Source organism: Paroedura picta, chromosome 11 (assembly GCF_049243985.1).
Source record: "Paroedura picta isolate Pp20150507F chromosome 11, Ppicta_v3.0, whole genome shotgun sequence".
Lineage (NCBI taxonomy): Eukaryota > Metazoa > Chordata > Lepidosauria > Squamata > Gekkonidae > Paroedura > Paroedura picta.
The window spans coordinates 63,702,120-63,721,215 of NC_135379.1; the positions used below are offsets into that span (position 1 = coordinate 63,702,120).

A 19,096-nucleotide genomic window follows, 5' to 3' on the forward strand; every position below is an offset into this window, starting at 1 on the left:
TTAGTTATCGGATATATATTCACATATATACAGATGACAAAAATGTGAATAGCAAGGTAAAAGGTGTAAAGAGTTAATTGATAAAAATAAGATTGCCCCCCACTCAAGTTGTGCTTCCTGTGTTACAATAATTCCTCCATATTAACTTTTCCTATCTCAGTTCTAATGATGGCTTCAGGCGGCTCTCTTTATCTGAAGTGGACAAATTGCTAGGGTCAGTGAGGGCGACCACTTGTCCCCTTGATCCCTGTCCGTTGTGGTTGCTTAAGACCAGTGACCCACGGATAGGCGTTCCCCTGAGGGAGATTATAAACCTCTCCCTTATATTGGGAGAATTCAGTTGGCGGCTCAAGGAGGCAGTGGTTCGCCCTCTTCTGAAAAAAACATTGCTGGATCCGCGGGACCCTGCCAGCTACCGCCCGGTATTGCATCTTACGTTTCTGGGCAAGGTAGTTGAGAGGGCCACCGCGGACCAGCTCCTAGCATTTTTGGAGGAAACTTTGGCCCTTGATCCATACCAGTCTGGCTTCCGTCCTGGCCATGCGCTGATTGCCCTGCGCTGATTGCCCTGACTGCGCTGATTGAGACTGCGCTGATTGCCCTGACAGATGATCTCCGGCGCCAGCTGGACCGGGGCGGGTCACCCATTCTCGTGCTATTAGACCTGTCAGCCGCATTTGATGTAGTTGACCACGAGCTTTTGGTTCACCCCTTGCTGATAACTGGGATTGGAAGGATGGCTCTTAATTGGCTAACTTCCTTTCTAGAGAACGGGTCACAGAGGGTCGCTGTGGGGGAGGAGTTATCTGACTCCTTTGCACCCCTATGGGGGGTGCCACAGGGAGCAGTGCTCTCCCCCACATTATTTAACATCTATATGCATCCTCTGGCACAGCTGGTACGGAGTTATGGGCTTGGGTGTCACCAGTACACTGATGATACCCAGCTCTATCTTTTGATGGATGGATGGCCGGATCTCCCCCCAGAAAGATTCGCCAGCTGTTTGTAAGCAGTGGCTGGATGGATCAGGAGGAGCCACCTGAGACTCAACCCCTCCAAGATGGAGGTCCTTTGGCTAGGCCGAAGGGAGCAGGAACAGGAAGCCTGGACGGGGTGCAATTGTCATCTGTGCCCCAAGCCAGGAATGTGGAAGTGATTCTGGATGCCTCACTTTCCATGGAGGCCCAGGTCGGCGTTTCTCCATCTACGCGAGGGTCAGCTACTAGTACCCTACCTGCCCCCATAACACCTGGCCACTGTGATCCATGCAACGGTCACTTCTAGGTTAGACCTGTTCTACGCAGGCTTACCTGTGTCCCTAACCCAGAAGTTACCCAGCTGGTACAGAACGCAGCTGCAACGGTCCTCACTAAATCATCTTGGAGGTCCCATATTCAGCCTCTGCTGAAGCAGCTGCACAGGTTGCCAGTTTGTTTCTGGATTAGGTTCAAAGTTTTGGTATTAACCTTCAAGGGATAGGGCCTTTTTGGTCCTGGCCCCTACCTGGTCGAATGAACTCCCTGAAGAGGTGCAGGCCCTGTTTTGAGTTCTGCAGGGCCTGCAAAGTGGAGCTCTTCTGCCAGGCGTTTGTCTGAGGCCGGGTGATAGCTCGGAGGCTAAGATCGAGCCCCTCTCCCCGGAGGGGGAGGCCAGTATTAGATTGGCCTGGTTCCCCAGAACGTTCCACCCTATGCCCATTTATCTATCCGCTCCCTTCTGCTCATTCAGTAGGCCTTTATGGGAATAATTTTTTCTTAATCACATCATTGTGACTGAGTCATTGTTTTAATGGGGTTTTAATGGGCAATTTTAATGGGTTTTAATGTACTGCATTTGTATTGAAATATTGTGAACAGCTGTGAGCCGGTTTCCGAGAGCGGCGGTCATACAAATCAAATAAATAATAATAATAAAATTAAATAATACCTGGATAACACAAAACCATTCTCTAATATGTGTGTGTGTGTGTGTGGGGGGGGGAATCACACAACAGCAAGGATAAGGGTCCTGGGAGCAACCTTAAGGAGGTCTAGTCAGAAGCAAGTCTCACTTATTGAATGATGGCTTACCTCTGAGGAAAGTGCTCTGAGGATTGCACTGATTCTGTTTTATGCTGCCATAATTTAAACAGTCTTCCTTAATCCCCGGGCTACGGACCGGTACCGGGCCACGGTGAGGGGGAGGGAGGTGGCCGATTGCTCCTGGGCCCCGGCGCTGCAGGGGAGAGGGAGGCGCAGGCACTGGTGGGTGCAAATGCGCAGGTGCAGAGCTGCCGCGCCGGCATGTTTGCGCCCGATGCCCATGCCTCCTTCGCCCCCGGTCCCCAGCCCCCCCCCCTCTCCAGCCTGAAAATGGTTGGGGACCACTGAAGGAAAGACTTATCCTCAGTTTGGGACATATTTAAACATCCTGCAAAACCAATGATTAGGAATTTCTGCAAATTCTGATTATTCCGGATTAAAAGTGAAAAGACAATCTGAAGAATACAAGCCTCTAAACGGTTTGTTGTAATAGAAAAACTCACCCTGGTGATTCTTGTTCCGATGATCTCCTGATAAAATAAAGCAATACAGTTAATGCCTCTCACTGGCAATTGCTTTTATAGCAGAGTTTCAGTATTTCTGCAAATGCAGAAAGGAATAGACCAGGGGTAGTCAAACTGTGGCCCTCCAGATGTCCATGGACTACAATTCCCACGAGCCCCTGCTAGCATTCGCTGGCAGGGGCTCCTGGGAATTGTAGTCCATGGACATCTGGAGGGCCGCAGTTTGACTACCCCTGGAATAGACCATTGGATGCTTAACATGAAAGGTCCTTCTCCTTTGAGGAAAGGAGGACAACTTGAGAGTGATTCCAACCATCCAGTTAGGGAGGCAGGAACCATTTCCTCAGCTTCCTGTCTCTTGCCGGTGGCAGCCACCCTCTTCATCAATGGAGATAACTCCAAAAGCAGTCCAACAGAAATTATCCCTCTTCTCTACCATCAGACTCAGGGCCATCCTAATGGATTTCTCGCTCCTTTTCTATCACAGGATTTCTCCCGGGCTACTTTAGTGGGCCAGTATGCACCTCTCCCTTTTCCTGTGCATCTTGGGGAGGAGGCGGAGGACTAAGCCTGTGACCTGTCTTTGGCTTCCTATGGGCATTGTGTCATTAAGGCAGTGGCTCTGAATCTCCTCCCCTAATTGTTTAATTAGGAACTCGGATTTAAAAAAACTTTTTTTCCCACTTAAACCAGTCATCTATAGAAATAGAATTGGAAGGGACCTCCAGTGTCATCTAGTCCAGTGGTCCCCAACCTTTTTTCGGCTGGGGACCGGCGGTGCAACTGCCCCGCCCGCACAACGCGCATGCACACCTGCACATCGCGCATGCGTGCCCCGCGCATGTGCTGCCCGGCCGTGCATGCGCGATGCGCGGCATGGCCCTGATTCCCTCTCCCCCCCTCCCGCAGTAAGAAGCTTCCCAGGCCGCAAGCTTGCGGCCCGGGGAAGTTTTTTACTGCGGGGGGGGGGGGGCGGGGAGAGGGACCACAGGTTGGGGACCACTGATCTAGTCCAACCACCTGCAGAACGTAGGAAATTCACAACTGCCTGCCCCCAAAAAGATCAACAAGAAAGCAGTTATGAAACTGTGCTTCCAAAAAGCCTAAAGCAATTAATTAATTACCTTCTCCATGGGCTACGACCCTGAGAAACCTCTGAATCGCTGTCTTTAGAAGTTGGGGAAACCTTATAGGTGTAGAATACATCTTCCGTCTCTGTTATATAAGAAATCTCATTTGTAAGATTGTCTACAGATGAGTGTTGCGGTTTACGAATCTCATGACGTAATCTAGGACTTCGCCTTTGAATAAAAAAGAAGAGGTGGGATTCAGAAGTCAGTTATGAGGGAGCCATTGTCAAGAGTTTTAAAATGTAAGAACTCTATTACAACGGCAGTCCTGTAGTCTCCTCTCCTGAAATGACTACATCTCATGGCCCAGTGACAAAGTATATGAGCCAAGAACTGTAGAGTAGATCATAGAATACAGGATAAAGCAAGTGTGCTGGGAGGAGGGGCCTAACCTCAGGAGGGTATATTGCCAATGACTCCACCCACCGAAGCTATCATTTTCTCTAGGGATACTCATCTCTATAAGTCTGAAGACCTGATGTAAATCCAGGAGACCCCCAGGCGGCCATACTTTTTCAGCCCTTGGAGCTTGAGCCCCTGCCTCCCGCTCGGGTGTGAGGAGGTGGCAGCAGGGGTTCATTCCGGGGGAGGGACCCATGTGGCAGCAGCAGGGGCATTCCCCCTTCGCTTTCCCCTGGCAAGCCCCAGGAGCGATCTGCTCACAATCCAGAGGGAGGGCGGAAGTACTCTGACTGGGACTGGGCAGTGGGGCTCAGCTCATGGACACAGTGCCCATCAGAATCGCCTTGCTTGTGATGTATGCAGAAAGCTGTTTGATGCGTGAGGCAGGCGTCCCCTCCCACTGGTACCACCCTGGATACTGCCATCCGCACCCGAGAAGGGAGGAGGAGGGGAAAGTATGCAGTTGTCAAAAGATGGCATTCTTTTCTACTCTGTCCAATGAGATCTTTGCTTTGCATCCCTTTCATCTTATAAAAGGATCCGAGAACAAGTTTACCAGTTGGGAGTAACAGGAGGAGAGCGAGAAGGAAGGCTTTTGGTCTCTAGGTGTTCGACAGATAAAGATCTCCGCATTGCTGGATTCCAGATCATGCCGCCTATTACTTTTTTGCAGTTCTGATTATTAGAAGATCTGAAATGGAAGAAGGCAATGTGGACTGGCTACATTGAGCACTGCAACATTTGGGATATTTCAAGGATGGGACATGTCTGAGTGCCAACTGTCTTCTCAGCTAGATGCAGTTTTTTCAGACAAGGACATTCAAGAGCCACAATGGAAGCTGCCCAAAGAATTGTACTCTCCAACTGCACACACAGCCAACAAAAGACAAAAGCCCAAAATACAAGCTGTTCCATAAGAAATAGTGATAATATCTTGTTTCTACTCACTTGCTGGGTCGTGGTTATTTAGTGCAAACTGTGGATGACAGAAACACCTTAACAAATTGAGTTTGTGTCCCATTTCTGCCCTACGAACTCCACAAAGCTTTACAGCTTGTATAAATCACAACAATCAGTTCATACATATGGTGTGTCTCATTCCTGGAGGCCAAAAATGGTAACAGTACTGTGCGGTTCAAAAACAGAGTACTACTGCTAAACTCAATAAGGAATACCGTATTTGCCGGCGTATAAGACGACTGGGCGTATAAGACGACCCCCCAACATTTCCACTCAAAATATAGAGTTTGTTACATTACATTACGGTACTATGGGCCACTATGGGCAGCTATGTCTATCCCAACTGAAGTGCACCCGGCGTATAGGACGACCCCCCCACTTGGAGGCATGTTTTTCAGGGGGGAAAAGTAGTCTTATATGCCAGCAAATACTGTAGTAAGTGACCATTTAATGCTGTTGCCACCTTAACGCCCTCGGAAACGAGCACCTGTCTTATTTGCCAGGTGATGATCCAGGGTACTGCTGGTGCCCTGCACTCCATTCTCACTGGAGTGGTCGAAGACACTGCACAGGGAAGCAGTGTCTCTTCTACACTTACAGCTCAATACCCCGGCCGGGGGCACCTTGTAGGATTCTGACATTTTGCTAGAACAACAGGCTCTGCTTCTGAAAGTCCTTTCGGTCTCAACATCAGTTAGTCAAGGATTTGTTTTTTTTTTAATTTCTGGATGTAGAAATCTTCCAGGAAAAAAAAGGGAGAATCACAAATATTCTGATCCCCCTGGAAAACGCAGAAGAACTGCGGTCAAGGTTATTTTATTTTCTGGTTATTCTTTTATTTACTGGTTGCCCATTTCTGTGAGAGGAAAGGAAAATAATGAGTTTTCATGCATCACTGCTTCAGATACGAAAGCTCATGGCCGACCAATATTCTGCTACCCATGAGTAGCTGTGTTGATCTGAAGCAGCAGAACAAAGCCTGAGGCTAATGCCCAACAGAGTTTTATTCAAGGTGTTCACTTTCGTGCGTTGGTCTTGAACAGGGGTAGTCAAACTGCGGCCCTCCAGATGTCCATGGACTACAATTCCCAGGAGCCCCCTGCCAGCGAATGCTGGCAGGGGCTCCTGGGAATTGTAGTCCATGGACATCTGGCGGGCCGCAGTTTGACTACCCCTGGTCTTGAAGGTGCTCCTGGCCTCTTGCTCTTTTCAACTGTTACAGACTAATTATTAAGACGGGTTTAAACCCCGTGCCTGAGACAGAATTTTGCTCAAGACCTTCTGAGACAATCATCTCTGGCTGCAGTCTCCCTCCTTCCATTTTAAAAGCATTTCAAATGCTGGACAGCACAGAGGATTTTGTTCCTGGTGCACGTCTGACTCCACTGAGCAGCTTCAGGAGAACACCAAGGAATGATCATTATAAAATGAACACTTAAAAAAATGCATTATGGTTTGCATTTGAGATGGGAAACTCTCAAAAGACATCTTAACTACTATGCTCATGTAGCTAGGAAAGTAACCTGAATGTATGTCAAATACAGTTTAAGAACAAGAGCCAAATGCTCATCTTTAAAGTCAAACCCTAGGAATGGTGTTATTTCCCTGGCGCCAATGATGGAGTAATGGCTCTGGCCTGAATCCCAGAATAACTGGAACTATTGTAGCCATGTGCTATCTGTACTAAAGGGCACACGCCTGGAAACAGTCCCCTTCTGGAGGAAAAAAGGAGTCTAGCTCTACTACATGAGTCACTGAAACCAACTTAAATTACAAAAGCCCACCAGCTTTGTCACACCCCCTCCCTGCTTGTCTTACTGATGCCAGTAGAAGAGTCACAGCAGCACGAAGACTCCACTGATAAGATGAGTCACTTTGGCCTTTCAGCGAGAAGTAAAATCTCTCCATATGACCCTATACTTTTAGCCCGTTCCATGTGTCCTAGGTGAAGGGTGGATAAGTCCCACTGATCCGCTTTCCTGAACCATCTGAAAGCAAAGGAGCTCTCAGAGAAACCAGATAGGACTGAACTAGAGACACTGACCAAGAGCTTCCGGTCCTCGCAATCCTAGATCTGCAGCAACCTCAGCAAGGACACTGTATTCTGCATTTATTTATATCCCGATTTTATCCCTGGCTGGGATGCAAAGTGGTTTATATAAGACACTAGATTTAAAGCCCGTTGTACGTTTAAATACAACGGGCGCTAGAAAGTGTAGATCAGAGAGTGCTGTTGGTGGCTGGGTGTTGGTGCAAGTGGTATTGTAGGTGTTTGGGCAGAGTGGATGGGAGAGGTTCAGGAAAGTGAAGATATAGTTGGTGGGAATGTGCAGTAGTGTTTGGTTAAGGAGGGATTAAACTGGTGGAGTTAAAAGGTAGTTATGGCTGTCTTGTGAAGAGGCGGAGTTGGAGGGTGGTGGGGTTGTCTTGAGGTGGGGACTTAAGGGGGGGCATAATAGGTGTTGAGCATGAAAAGTGTGTTGGGCAGGAGGCTATTGAGGAGTGAGTACGGAATGGGACTGACCAAGACGGGCGACACAGTACTGCAGAAGAATGAAGGAAGGAGGAGAGAAGGTGATTCAGTCTGTGGCAGTAAGGAAAAAAGGTTAAGATGTGTCCAAGTGTCAGGCACGGTTGTGGTGGCATGTGAAATCCACCCACCCACTCAGTCTCTCTCTGTCTCTTTCTGTGTGTGTGTATCTCTCTTTCTCTCTCTGACAAAGAGTGCTTGCACTCGAAAACTCACGGCCTTAATAAAGGTCTGTTGGTCTTAAAGGTGTCACAGGACTCTGATTTTATTCTCTCTCTCTCTCAGGCTGTCTGTGACTCTGCCTCTCTCTCTCGCACACATGCACAGAAACACTAACAGAGATGCACAGAGGTATTATCTCCCTTTGCATTAGGCAGGAATTCTGTTAGCTAAGAGCCCCTGCCGTTAGCAATGTAAATTGAGACATGCTGTGGAGTTTGTGAGGCAGCTCAGTTGGCAGCTCAGAAAGGGGTCTTTCTCTTTGTGTCTCTGTCTGTCAGTCTGTGTGTCAAGTCTGTCTGTCTGTCAGTCTGTCTCTCTTGCTGTCTCTTGCTCTCTGTCTCTCCCTCTCTGCCTGTCTGTGGAGTTTGCCAGGCAGCTCAGTTGGTGGGCGGGGCCAGCGCAGCTCTCCCGCTCCCCCGGCTCTAAGAGCCAGCCATCACACTCCAGGCCACCGTGAAAGAGCTTCCCCCCCCCAGGCCTCCCCACCCACCCTGCTGCGACTCGAGGCCTTCTCCCGACCCTGGGAAGAGGCTGTTCCTGGGCCCGGGAGAAGGCCCCCGGTTACCAGCCCCCCACCCCACCCCACGCAGTGCTAAGGCAGCCAGGGCAAGAAAGGAGGCCCTACTCCTTTCCCTGGGGCAAAGAGAAGCCGGCCGGAGGACTCACCGTGTCAGAAGGGCACCTTCTTCTGTGCGGTGACTCTCCAGCCGGGCCCAGCAGCCAATGGGGAGCCACACTTTGCGTGGCTCCCCATTGGCCGCTTGGCCCTGGATTGACATTCAGAGGGCCCAATCAAGAGCCGCAATAGGGCCCTCCGAGTTTTTATCCCGGACAGGGCCCGCCCTTTCTCCTCCCCTTTAGCCCTTACCCTTTTATTCCTACCGCTCCGCAAGAGCGGTTTACAGATTAGTTTTCAGAAGTTTCCAGTTCAGGAGCATCCACTCACTTTGTTGGGGTTCGAGAGCCCGTCGTCCAATAATGGGAAAGTAGTTTCTTTTCATGAGGTAGCAGCTTCTTTGCCTGGAAAAATGTGTGAAGCTCAACACAAGATTTCCAGAGGTTTTTGCATGCTCGGTAATTCAACATATTGAAGGCAATTATGTGTTCCCTGGATTCACACTATAATAAAAAAATACACACCAAAACAGTTTTAATAAGTCAGCCCTTCCTTCCTTCCCACCTTCCTTCTTATGACTAGTCTTGAGCATCAAAGATTCAACAACAGAAGAAACAATAACAGTAACAGTAATTAATGATAATAATAATTACTAATACAACCGTAACAACTAGAACATCAAGTTGTCCAGATCTAATTACACTGAAGAAAAATTTGGCAATGGTCAGAGTGATATTATGATCACTTCCATCCAAAAGAATCTGTAGTTAATAATGGGCTGGAAGACAAACCGGATCCTTCAAAAAGGGAGCGGCAAACATGATTCCATATCTTCTATGAAATAATGGAGCACGTTATCAAGACTCTCGGCAACACAGCTACAAATCTATCATTTAGATGAATCCTTCCAAAATGGGAAGAAAGTTCAGCCAGTCGGATTGAGTTAAGGCAAGACATCAAAAAAGCTTGTTGACATTTAGGAATCATCCGATGGCCAAGATACATAGGGCAAGATTTGGGCTGTCCCACTCCCAGGATTCTGGTATTAAATTCACCTAAAGCATAGAGGCATCTAGAAATCAGATTTCCACTATAGGTCAGACTAATATATTTTTATTCTTGAGTTGTTGAAGTTGTTTTGAATTGTGTTGTTGCTGGGGTTTTTTGGGGGGTGGGGGTTGGCTGAGTTTGGGGGTGATTTGTGGTTTTGGGATTTGTTTTTTTCTGCTAGGACTCTGCAGGGCCTGTTTTACTAGAGTGCCACCTTTGGGGATCTTTGGGTGGCTGGTTTTAGTTGTGGTTTGTGCTTTAGGGTCCAGTGGTTTTTTCTCTGCCAGTTTAGGATAATTTGTCTGTTTCCTGCCAGAGCTGTTCTCCCAGAGCAGTTCTGTAAGGGCTCTCTCAGGATGTGGCCTGAGGAGAGCACTTGAAGTTGTGGTTGAAGGTGGTGGCTTGAGCAGAGGAAGGAAAAGGTGACTGGAAGCTGCTTTGAGACTCCTTTGGGTTGTGAAAAGCGAGTCTTCCTCTTGATTTTTCTGTATTTGTTAGGTGGGGGGGAGGCTGGATGTGAGAGCCAGTGATGACTAGAGCATGGATGATGCATCCAGATTACCCTGAGCTCCTCCATTTGCTCTCTGAGGCTTTCCTGGGGTAGCAGGTCAGCACCATGGACTTTCCCCCTTCTGTGGCTTTTTTTGGGTGATTTCTGGGTCTCCCCTGGAGGTTGGTTACTAGTGGTGCAGGAAGATTCCCCCCTACCACCATTGCAGGCCCACCTCTCTTCTCCAGGGGAACCCAGGTGAGCTCTGAGTGGACCTCAGTGCTTCTCCAGTTCTCACCTGGAGGCTGACACCCAAGCACTGCTTAGGCAGCCAGCCACAGCTGTCCCCCTGAAGCTCTGGCATGCAGTGTCCCTTTACCCCAGGGGAGGTTATGGGAATGGGGGAACTGTTCTCTGAGTGACTCCCTTCTAGGTTTCAAGAAGACCTAGGGGCTTCTAAAGAGGGTGCTCCCACCCATCCCATTATATCTAGCAGCATGTGAGTTGGAGTGAAATCTGTCTCTACAAGAGCACAGCAGGACCAGTGAGCTCAGCAGCCTGGAACGCAAAGGAGCTGGAAGAGAAACCCGCTGCCTACCTATTGGCTAGCCCCATCCTTCCCAACTTCCCTTTCCTCCCCCCTTTGAGCAAGGCAGCAGCTCAGCTGCATACAAAAAGGAAAGGCATTTGTAATTGCATGGCCATAATTGGCCACTCCTCCATTCCCCATCCGCCTCATTATAATCTATGATGGGAACCAACATCAGACTAAAGAGCCTGTCCCATAGGATATAATGGGGCCGGTGGGGGCACCCTTTGGAAGCCCCTAGGATTGGTCCAAGCTTCTTGAAAATTGGAGGGGAGTCAGGGAAGAGACCCTCTGAGCTTCCCTGGAAGTTTGAGGAGTATAATTTACAACCCCTCCCCTCCAGCCCCTGGGAAAGGCCGGAAAGCGGGGATTTCCAATACAAGTCATTGGCGATTCGGGTGTTTCAGCGTTTCGGCCGAACCCGAATCAATCCGAATTGATCTATTACAAGATCAGAACAGTCCGAATAGGATTCATCCAAACCTGAAGTGGTCTGAATTGGGCCCACCTTGCACAGCCCTATTAGCAATCATATTAGGCAAAACTCAAGTCTAGACCAGTAGCAGCTGAACAGACAGTCAGAATAATTCATCTTCAGATGGGCATGTTTCTATTATTTGGTCGCAATATAATCTGAGTCACAGTGCACATTCCCAAACTAAAGAAAATGCCCTATACATCCATTTTACAAATTTCACATTGCAGTTCCACGTACAGCTGCAAGATGGCCTCGTATTACCATTGTTTGCAACAGAAAAAGATACATTTAGCTATACATAAGGAGGCCTACAGTTAAATTCAACTTTGACTTTGCTCCTCCCTCCTCATCATTCAGTTGCTAAATATTCTTCCAGCTCTCCAAAACTTATTTGTGATTTTGGTGATGGTGGGAAGTGCTGTCAAGTCACAGCTCAGTTATGGTGACTCTGTTGGGTTTTCAAGGCAAGTGGCATTCAGAAAAGGAAGAGCTAGTTTTTATCCCCTGCTTTTCACTACCTGGAGGAGACTCAAAGCGGCTTCCAATCGCCTTCCCTTCCTCTCCCCACAACAGACACCCTGTGAAGTAGGTGGTGCTGGCTAAGAGAGACCTGAACAGCACTATCAGGACTGTGACTAGCCCAAGGTCACCAAGCTGGCTGTACATGAAGGAGCAGGGAATCAAACCTGGCTCACCAGATTAGGAACCGCTGCTTATAACCACTACACCAAGCATGGGAAAGAAGAACGGTATCATCAGCATTTAGCAATACAGGAATTTCAACATTAGCTAGGGAAGGAGAGCGATGGCCAAGTGATTTCAACTTTATAATCAAGTGGCACTTAAACCTATTAATAGATGGCTTGTGTTGTCTGCCTCTGCTTCACAACCCTGGTATTTCTTGGAGGTCTCTCATCCAAGCCCTGACGAGACCTGGACAATGTAGGTCAGGGCATTTGATTTTTACCCTCTCTCCTGTGAATCTTCCTCTAGAGGAAACGGGCAGTGAATTCTTCTAATTCAACCTGCTGACTGCATAAATAATGATGGATTTTGCCAGTCATGCTACACTATTGGTGTTTGCATCTTGCCCCTGAATAGGAAGTATCACATTAGTTTTGTACAGAATTTGATCCTACCCATGACTTTCCATTCTCAGCAGCTTATTCCTTGGCCAAGTCAGGAAGGAGGATCACAGGGAAGAAAAGAAACAACAGAGAGGGGGCTTCCCCTCAATGCCCAGAATATGACTGGAACCAGGGAAAAGCCACATAAAAAGTGAGCATTCTTGGAAACCAGGCTACAACCACCACAACCCAAATGACAACCCTCTAGAACAGGGTTTAGACAATCCTCTCGAACAGGGTCTAGAATTGTAGTCCATGGACATCTGGAGGGCCGCAGTTTGACTACCCCTGCTCTAGAATGTAAAACTGATGCAAAAACTTGAAGGGGGGGAGGGTGTTTTTTGATTCAGGCATACGTGAAACCATGCACCCACCCCCTCTCTACCCCGTGCTCTTCCCCCCTTCACGCCTCCCTTGCTACTACCCCCCTGCACAACACCCCCTCCTTTCCCCCTCCTCTCCCAGGCCACCTACCTACCTGCCTGCCTTCCTCCCTTCCTTCCATCCTGACTTCCTGTTTCTCTATCTACTTCCTGCCTCTCTCTCTCACTCTCACTTCCTCTCTTTCCCCCTTCCTCTTTCTCCCTTCTATCCATCCCTTCACCCACCCCTTTTCCTCCTTTCCCACTCCAATCCCTCCTTCCCGCTTCTACCTCCCTTAGTCCCTTTATTCCTCCCTATCCACTAGCGTCCTCTGTATTTTACCTACAGCGGGCTTAATTTCTAGTAGGCTATACAGGAGAATTATTCCAGGGGTTATTCGGGGAGGGGCTGTTTTTTTGAGGCAGGGAAAACCCAGTGCTTAAGAAAGTTTTATTTATGTGATTTTTATACCACCCTTCCTGCAAGCTAGCTCAGGGCACTGTACAACTTTATAATTAGGAATAGTAAAATACGTTAAAAACAATTCTCAACATTAAAAACCAATTAAAATAGCTCTCATGAGCAGCAGCTACATCAGTATGGTTATTATTTCTAAGTCATTATGTATTCTAGATACCTTCCCAAACAAGGTGCTTATGTTTTCATGGGAGTGTCTTTTGTAGGGGAGGCTATTTGATGTTATGGGATCACTGGTGACATTTATTTAAATACTAGCTTCAAAGCCCATTTTAGAAAAATGGGCTTTGAAAGGGGAGAGGGGGTAAAGGGAAGAGAAAGACACCCCCCCTCTTGTTCTCACCCTGCTCCTAATGACCGTGTAGTGTCTGCAAAGTATCAACACTTGTAATTGTCTCACTTCAAAGGGAAGCCATCTGACCCCGCTGGGAACCAAGGGCCCCTTCCCACCTTTGTACCTTCCTGCCTAGGAACCCCTTTCCCCCCCTCCCCTATTTGGTCTACTGTATAAATATCCTTTGGGGTTTATGGTGCTTTGTCTCTGCCAAGACGTTTGCTTCAACGAACTTTGTGCTAGACTCTTGAATAAAACTTCCTTTTGCATTTCACTACTGGTGGTCTCAAGGACTGGCCTGACAAGGTCTCACTGGGGTGTCTTCTGCCTGGGGTAGCGGGTAGACACCATCCTTAATCCTCAACAACTGGGCCTGATGGTGCAAACCAAGAACTGTGCCAAAGGGGTGTGTGTGTGTGTGGGGGGGGGGCGGGAATGCACCCAAAGGGGAGGACCTGGCTGAGCTAAAAAAGGCCCTCAAGGTCAATCCCAAAATTCCCTCCTGGTCCCAGGGGCTGACCGAGCACCAGGGACACTGGTACTGGGGGGACCTATTGTATATCCCTGCACCCCTCAGGAGCAAGATCCTGGAGAATTGTCATGACAGCAAGGCAGCAGGACACTTTGGGTTCCTCAAGATCTGGAGCCTCCTTTGCCACCAATTTTGATGGCCCCAAGATCGCAAGGATGTGGAAAATTACGTGGGCGGGTGTCCAATCTGCCTCACAACCAAGTGGATGGCTGGGAAGCCCCAGGAGCTCCTCAAACCCCTGGAAACACCTGGCCGGCCCTGGGAAATCATCTCCAAGTTATCTCCCCACCGGACGCAAACGCGCATGTGCCGCACGTTTGCGCTGGCCCGGGCCACCCTCTCCCCCCACTCCGGCACAGCCAGAAGGTTGCGGACCACTACCATAGGGGATATGGTATTCATCTCCACCAAACACCTCAAGAACCAGTGACCCTGTAAAAAACGTAGCTATCAATTCGTGGGTCCCTTTCAGGTCATTGATGTTATCAACGAGGTGGCCATGAAGGTCCAGTTACCTGCCGCTCACAAGAAGATGCACCCCGTGTTTCATGTCATTCTGTTGAAACAGGCGCCACCTCAGATAAATGGCATCACAAGCTGCCCCCCCCTCCTCCTGTGATGGTGGGGAAGGAAACCCATTACGAACTCTCAGACTTCGTGGATTCCACACTGTCCCGCAAACAGTTGCAAATACCTGGTGGCCTGGAAGGGGTTTCCAGACTCTGACAATGAGTAGGTGGATGCAGAGTACGTTAGCGCTCCCATTTTGGTAAAGAAATTCCATGAATGGTTCCCGGACAAGCCGGGCCCCTCACCAGCACTTCAAGGTGGGGAGGGGGAGGGGGATTGAAAGGAGCAGAGTGTCATGAACCCGGATTCATAACCCAGGTTTCATCTATGTTCACTACTGGTGGTCTCAAGGACTGGCTTGACAAGGTCTCCCTGGGGTGTCTTCTGCCTGGTTCCTGACAAGAATGATGGGCTGTAGGGTGTGCCCCCCACAACCACCCTCCCACCAGGCTGCCTGAGTGATTCAGAGGGGTTCAATTGAGTTTTGCCTGGGGGTCAAAATCACTAAGACTATTTCTGCAACTTCACTCACTGCCCATACCAGCAAAACTTCACTTTTTGCTCTGTAACTCTTGTTTCTCTCTTACTGGTGTGGGAAATCCCTCAGCAACCACCAAGTGTTTGAAATACAGAAATTCTCACAGAACCTGATACAGCTTGTGATGCAGTGCCTAGAACATATCAACACTCCTTTACACTGAAAGAATCTGTTTCATTTTGCCTTGCCTGAACCAATATCCTGGAATAAAGCAGGAGGGAGACCAAAGCAGTCAAGCAGAAAAAAAAATATGCAACAGGAGACTTAAGATTCGCTTTGGGGAATCAGATCAAGTACTCTAGTTGCACATTGTAAAGAACCATGAACTTTTCAACTGCTTCACTCTTACAAAACTTCTGCCAGTGGGTGTGGCTAGTGAATATTGCAGCATTATCCTAGGACGCAGTAAGATTAGACAACACTCCTAAAAAGGGTGTGTATAGCCCTGTGATGTAAGAGCAATTCACTCAAGTCCAGTGACTCAGTGCCAGAGGAGCTGCAGTCTGGCATTACGAAAGGCCTGAGCTGAAGTGATTAAAGGACACCTAGGTAATTGCTTTAACCCTCTAGCCCATTTCCTCAATTTTGCATTAAAACTTTAATGATCAGGATTTTGCTGTCTGTTAATCTTAAAGGAGTTTAGACTAGATGTAAAAGCAAGTAATGAGACTTAACTGCAACTGAGTTGAGCAGGGCTCACAGAAACAATAGATGGCTAAACACTTCCTACATGCTCTGTTAAATAAATACTCTGAATTTTCTGTCCCACAGACCAGACCTTCTCGTCCTTTTTACTGTTGAGAAATCCTTCAGGCTTCAAGATACTCCAAAAATGCTGTTAGCAGCCTACACCTCCCTGCCATGCCCCAGAAGTCACGTGTCACCAGAAGTGACATCACCCAGATGCTCCAACTGGATGTGACATCATACTCTGTCACTCCCCCAGCCCCCAACGCCTGAAACAGTTGAATGGCCTACTCTGCTGGGCCAGGAACAAGGCAGGAGTAGACATCCACCACTCCATTATCCTGTGCCACCCCTCCCACCGAAACTCAGTTAAATTAAAAGGAGACTACTTGTCTTTCTGGACTCCCGTTGCTACCACATGTGATAAACCTCAGCCTATAAGGATTCTGGGGCCCCACACCCCTTTCTACTCCCTACAGGTCTATCATTGGCCATTTGGGGAGGGGGACCAAGTCAACATAACCATGTATGACAGCACCCTTTTTTAAAATTTAAAAATCTGTATTAAAAATAATTAACTCCCACCTAAACAGCGAAACCCTTCCGAGCCTGATGAAAACCCCCAGGGTTTTCATGAAAATCCTGTTGAGAAAGTCTGCTGTAGACTTTTATCCTAACCCCTTCTCCACAGACTCAAGGAAGCATATCTTACTCTCCCCTACTTCATCCTTACAACAACCGTGTGAGGTAGGTCAGGCTAAGTGCACAGAACTGGCATAAAGTTTAAAGGGTAGAGTGATGATATCAATCCAGTCTCACAGATTCTTGTTAAATGCTCTCACCTTTACACCATACTGATGTAATAAAATCCATGGCACTGGGTGATACTGAGCTGAGACTGCTACCTTCAGAACAGTTTAAGAGTGAGAGAAAGGAGTCCAAGAAGAGAGATTCCCTCTCAACTACAGAAGAGAGGCTAAGAGTAATAAGAATAACAAGCATCTTGGGATAACTTGGCTACCCAACTTAATTGCACAGTTCATGTAAAGTTACAATTAGAAAATGCCTATGCAATTGTACTCACATGTTTTTGCCGCAGCTGAATAAAGAATTTCTTACGTTTGAAAGAAATTTTTACTATGTTCACCCTGGGGAAAAAAACACACAAATTATGCTCCATGAAAATATGTACAACTGAAATACAACTGGAGAAAGGGCCACCCTTTCTTCCATTTCTTGAACATTTCCTTTTTCTTCCTTAGCTCCTCCTGATGTTCTCTGTTCATCCAAATAGGCTTTTTGGATCCCTTACCATGTTTCCATCTTGCTAGAATAGTCATAGCTTTAGCATTTAATAGCTCTTGTTTAATAGCTATTAAATAGCTATTTAATAGCTCTTCTAGCATCCTGGTCCATTGGATGACTCTCATCACATCTCTGAATTCACTAAAGTCTGCCCAACAAAAGTCTAAAAGACATGTCTGACTATGAACCTCCTTGGCTCCCCAACTTATAAGAAGTTCTAAGAGGACATTCCTTCCCAAGTTCCCCACTTCCTTCACTCCATCCACCAGTTCTTGCCGTTTGGTTAGTATTATGTTAAGTATGGGCAAGCCTCTCATAGGTTCTTCCACTATTTGATAAATGAAACTGTTAGCCAGGCAAGTCAGAGAGTTTGTTTCCCAGAACACAACAGGGAAATTGAAGTCACCCAGAATTATAAGGTGCTGTTCCCTGGAAAGTCTATCAAGCTGCTCAAGGCAGAAAGCATCCACATCTTCACCCTGGTTAGGTGGTCTGCAGCAGATGCCGACCACTATATTTTGTTCTTCCCTCCTATATTCACCCACTTTCTAACAAAGTGTCTCTCTCCCCCTCTAGTATCTCTTGATAAGTGAGTCCTCACCTCACATACAGTAGCACTCCACCTCCTTTTTGACTTTTTCTGTTTCTTTTGAACAACTCATTTGTTGTTGTTAGGTGCGAAGTCGTGTCCGACCCATTGCGACCCCATGGACAATGATCCTCCAGGCCTTCCTGTCCTCTACCATTCCCCGGAGTCCATTTAAGTTTGCACCTACTGATTCAGTTACTCCATCCAGCCACCTCATTCTCTGTCATCCCCTTCTTCTTTTGCCCTCAATCACTCCCAGCATTAGGCTTTTCTCCAGGGAGTTCTTCCTTCTCATGAGGTGGCCAAAGTATTTGAGTTTCATCTTCAGGATCTGGCCTTCTAAGGAGCAGTCCGGGCTGATCTCATCTAGGACTGACCAGTTTGTTCGTCTTGCAGTCCAAGGGACTCGCAAGAGTCTTCCCCAGCACTAGAGTTCAAAAGCCTCAATTCTTTGACGCTTGGCCTTCCTTATGGTCCAACTTTCATAGCCATACATTGCAACTGGGAATACCATAGCCTTGACTAGACGCACTTTCGTTGGCAGGGTGATGTCTCTGCTTTTTAGGATGCTGCCTAGATTTCCCATAGCTTCCCTCCCTAGGAGCAAGTGTCTTTTAATTTCTTTGCTGCAGTCCCCATCTGCAGTGATCTTGGAGCCCAGGAAAATAAAATCTGTCACTATCTCCATTTCTTCCCCATCTATTTGCCAGGAATTGAGAAGGCCGGATGCCATGATCTTTGTTTTCTTGATGTTGAGTTTCAAGCCAACTTTTGCACTCTCCTCCTTCACCCGCATGAACAGGCTCTTTAGTTCCTCTTCCCTTTCTGCCATTAGAGTGGTATCATCTGCATATCTGAAGTTGTTGATATTTCTCCCTGCAATCTTGATCCCAATTTGTGACTCCTCTAATCCCGCCTTTCTCATGATGTGCTCCGCATACAAGTTAAATAGGCAAGGCGACAGTATACAGCCTTGCCGAACTCCTTTCTCAATTTGAACCAAACAGTGATTCCATGCCCGGTTCTCACTGTTGCTTCTTGACCTGCATATAGGTTTCTCAAGATAACAACTCATAGCCTTCCACTACTGCGTTCCAGTCATGGGAATCATCCCACCAAGTTCCTGTAATGCCAACTAAATCATATCTCTGTCTCTATGAGAAGCTCAAGCTTTTCCTTTTTTATTGCCATGCTTCAGACATTGATATTTAGGTACCTGAAGCCTCTTACATTTGGTTCTATTTGAAGGACGACAAATGTTTTTTGTCTCAAAAAGACCTTGTTGAGAAGTAGATATACTTATGTAATTCTTATCCCTTTGCCATTAATCCCTAGAATTCATTACGATCACTTTCCCCTGCTGCCTGCTTCCTTCTGTTAACCTTGCTCTTCCATCTGAATATGCCCCATGAAGCATTTCTTGCTTCTAAAAATAATTCTTCCATAACGAAGTGCAAACTAATAGTCGGGCAACAAATGAGCAGATAAGATTTTTTAAAACTTGGAATGTAGCATTATACAGTGTGAAGTCAGTTACCAGAAACACAACTTTGCAATAGTAA

General features: G+C 47.4%; 1 protein-coding gene across 7 annotated transcripts in view; it reads right to left on the reverse strand.

The window, feature by feature from the left end:
• PTPN3 (protein tyrosine phosphatase non-receptor type 3) overlaps positions 1 to 19,096 on the reverse strand; it is a 122,788-nt gene that overhangs the window by 26,371 nt on the left and 77,321 nt on the right. For all 7 annotated transcript variants that reach the window (XM_077304046.1, XM_077304047.1, XM_077304050.1 and 4 more), the window contains 5 exons: positions 16,725 to 16,788; positions 8,736 to 8,908; positions 4,634 to 4,768; positions 3,670 to 3,846; positions 2,525 to 2,551 (listed from right to left, as the gene is read on the reverse strand). In XM_077304046.1, the coding sequence (XP_077160161.1) occupies positions 2,525 to 2,551; positions 3,670 to 3,846; positions 4,634 to 4,768; positions 8,736 to 8,908; positions 16,725 to 16,788 (576 nt within the window). The remainder of the gene's footprint in view (positions 1 to 2,524; positions 2,552 to 3,669; positions 3,847 to 4,633; positions 4,769 to 8,735; positions 8,909 to 16,724; positions 16,789 to 19,096) is intronic.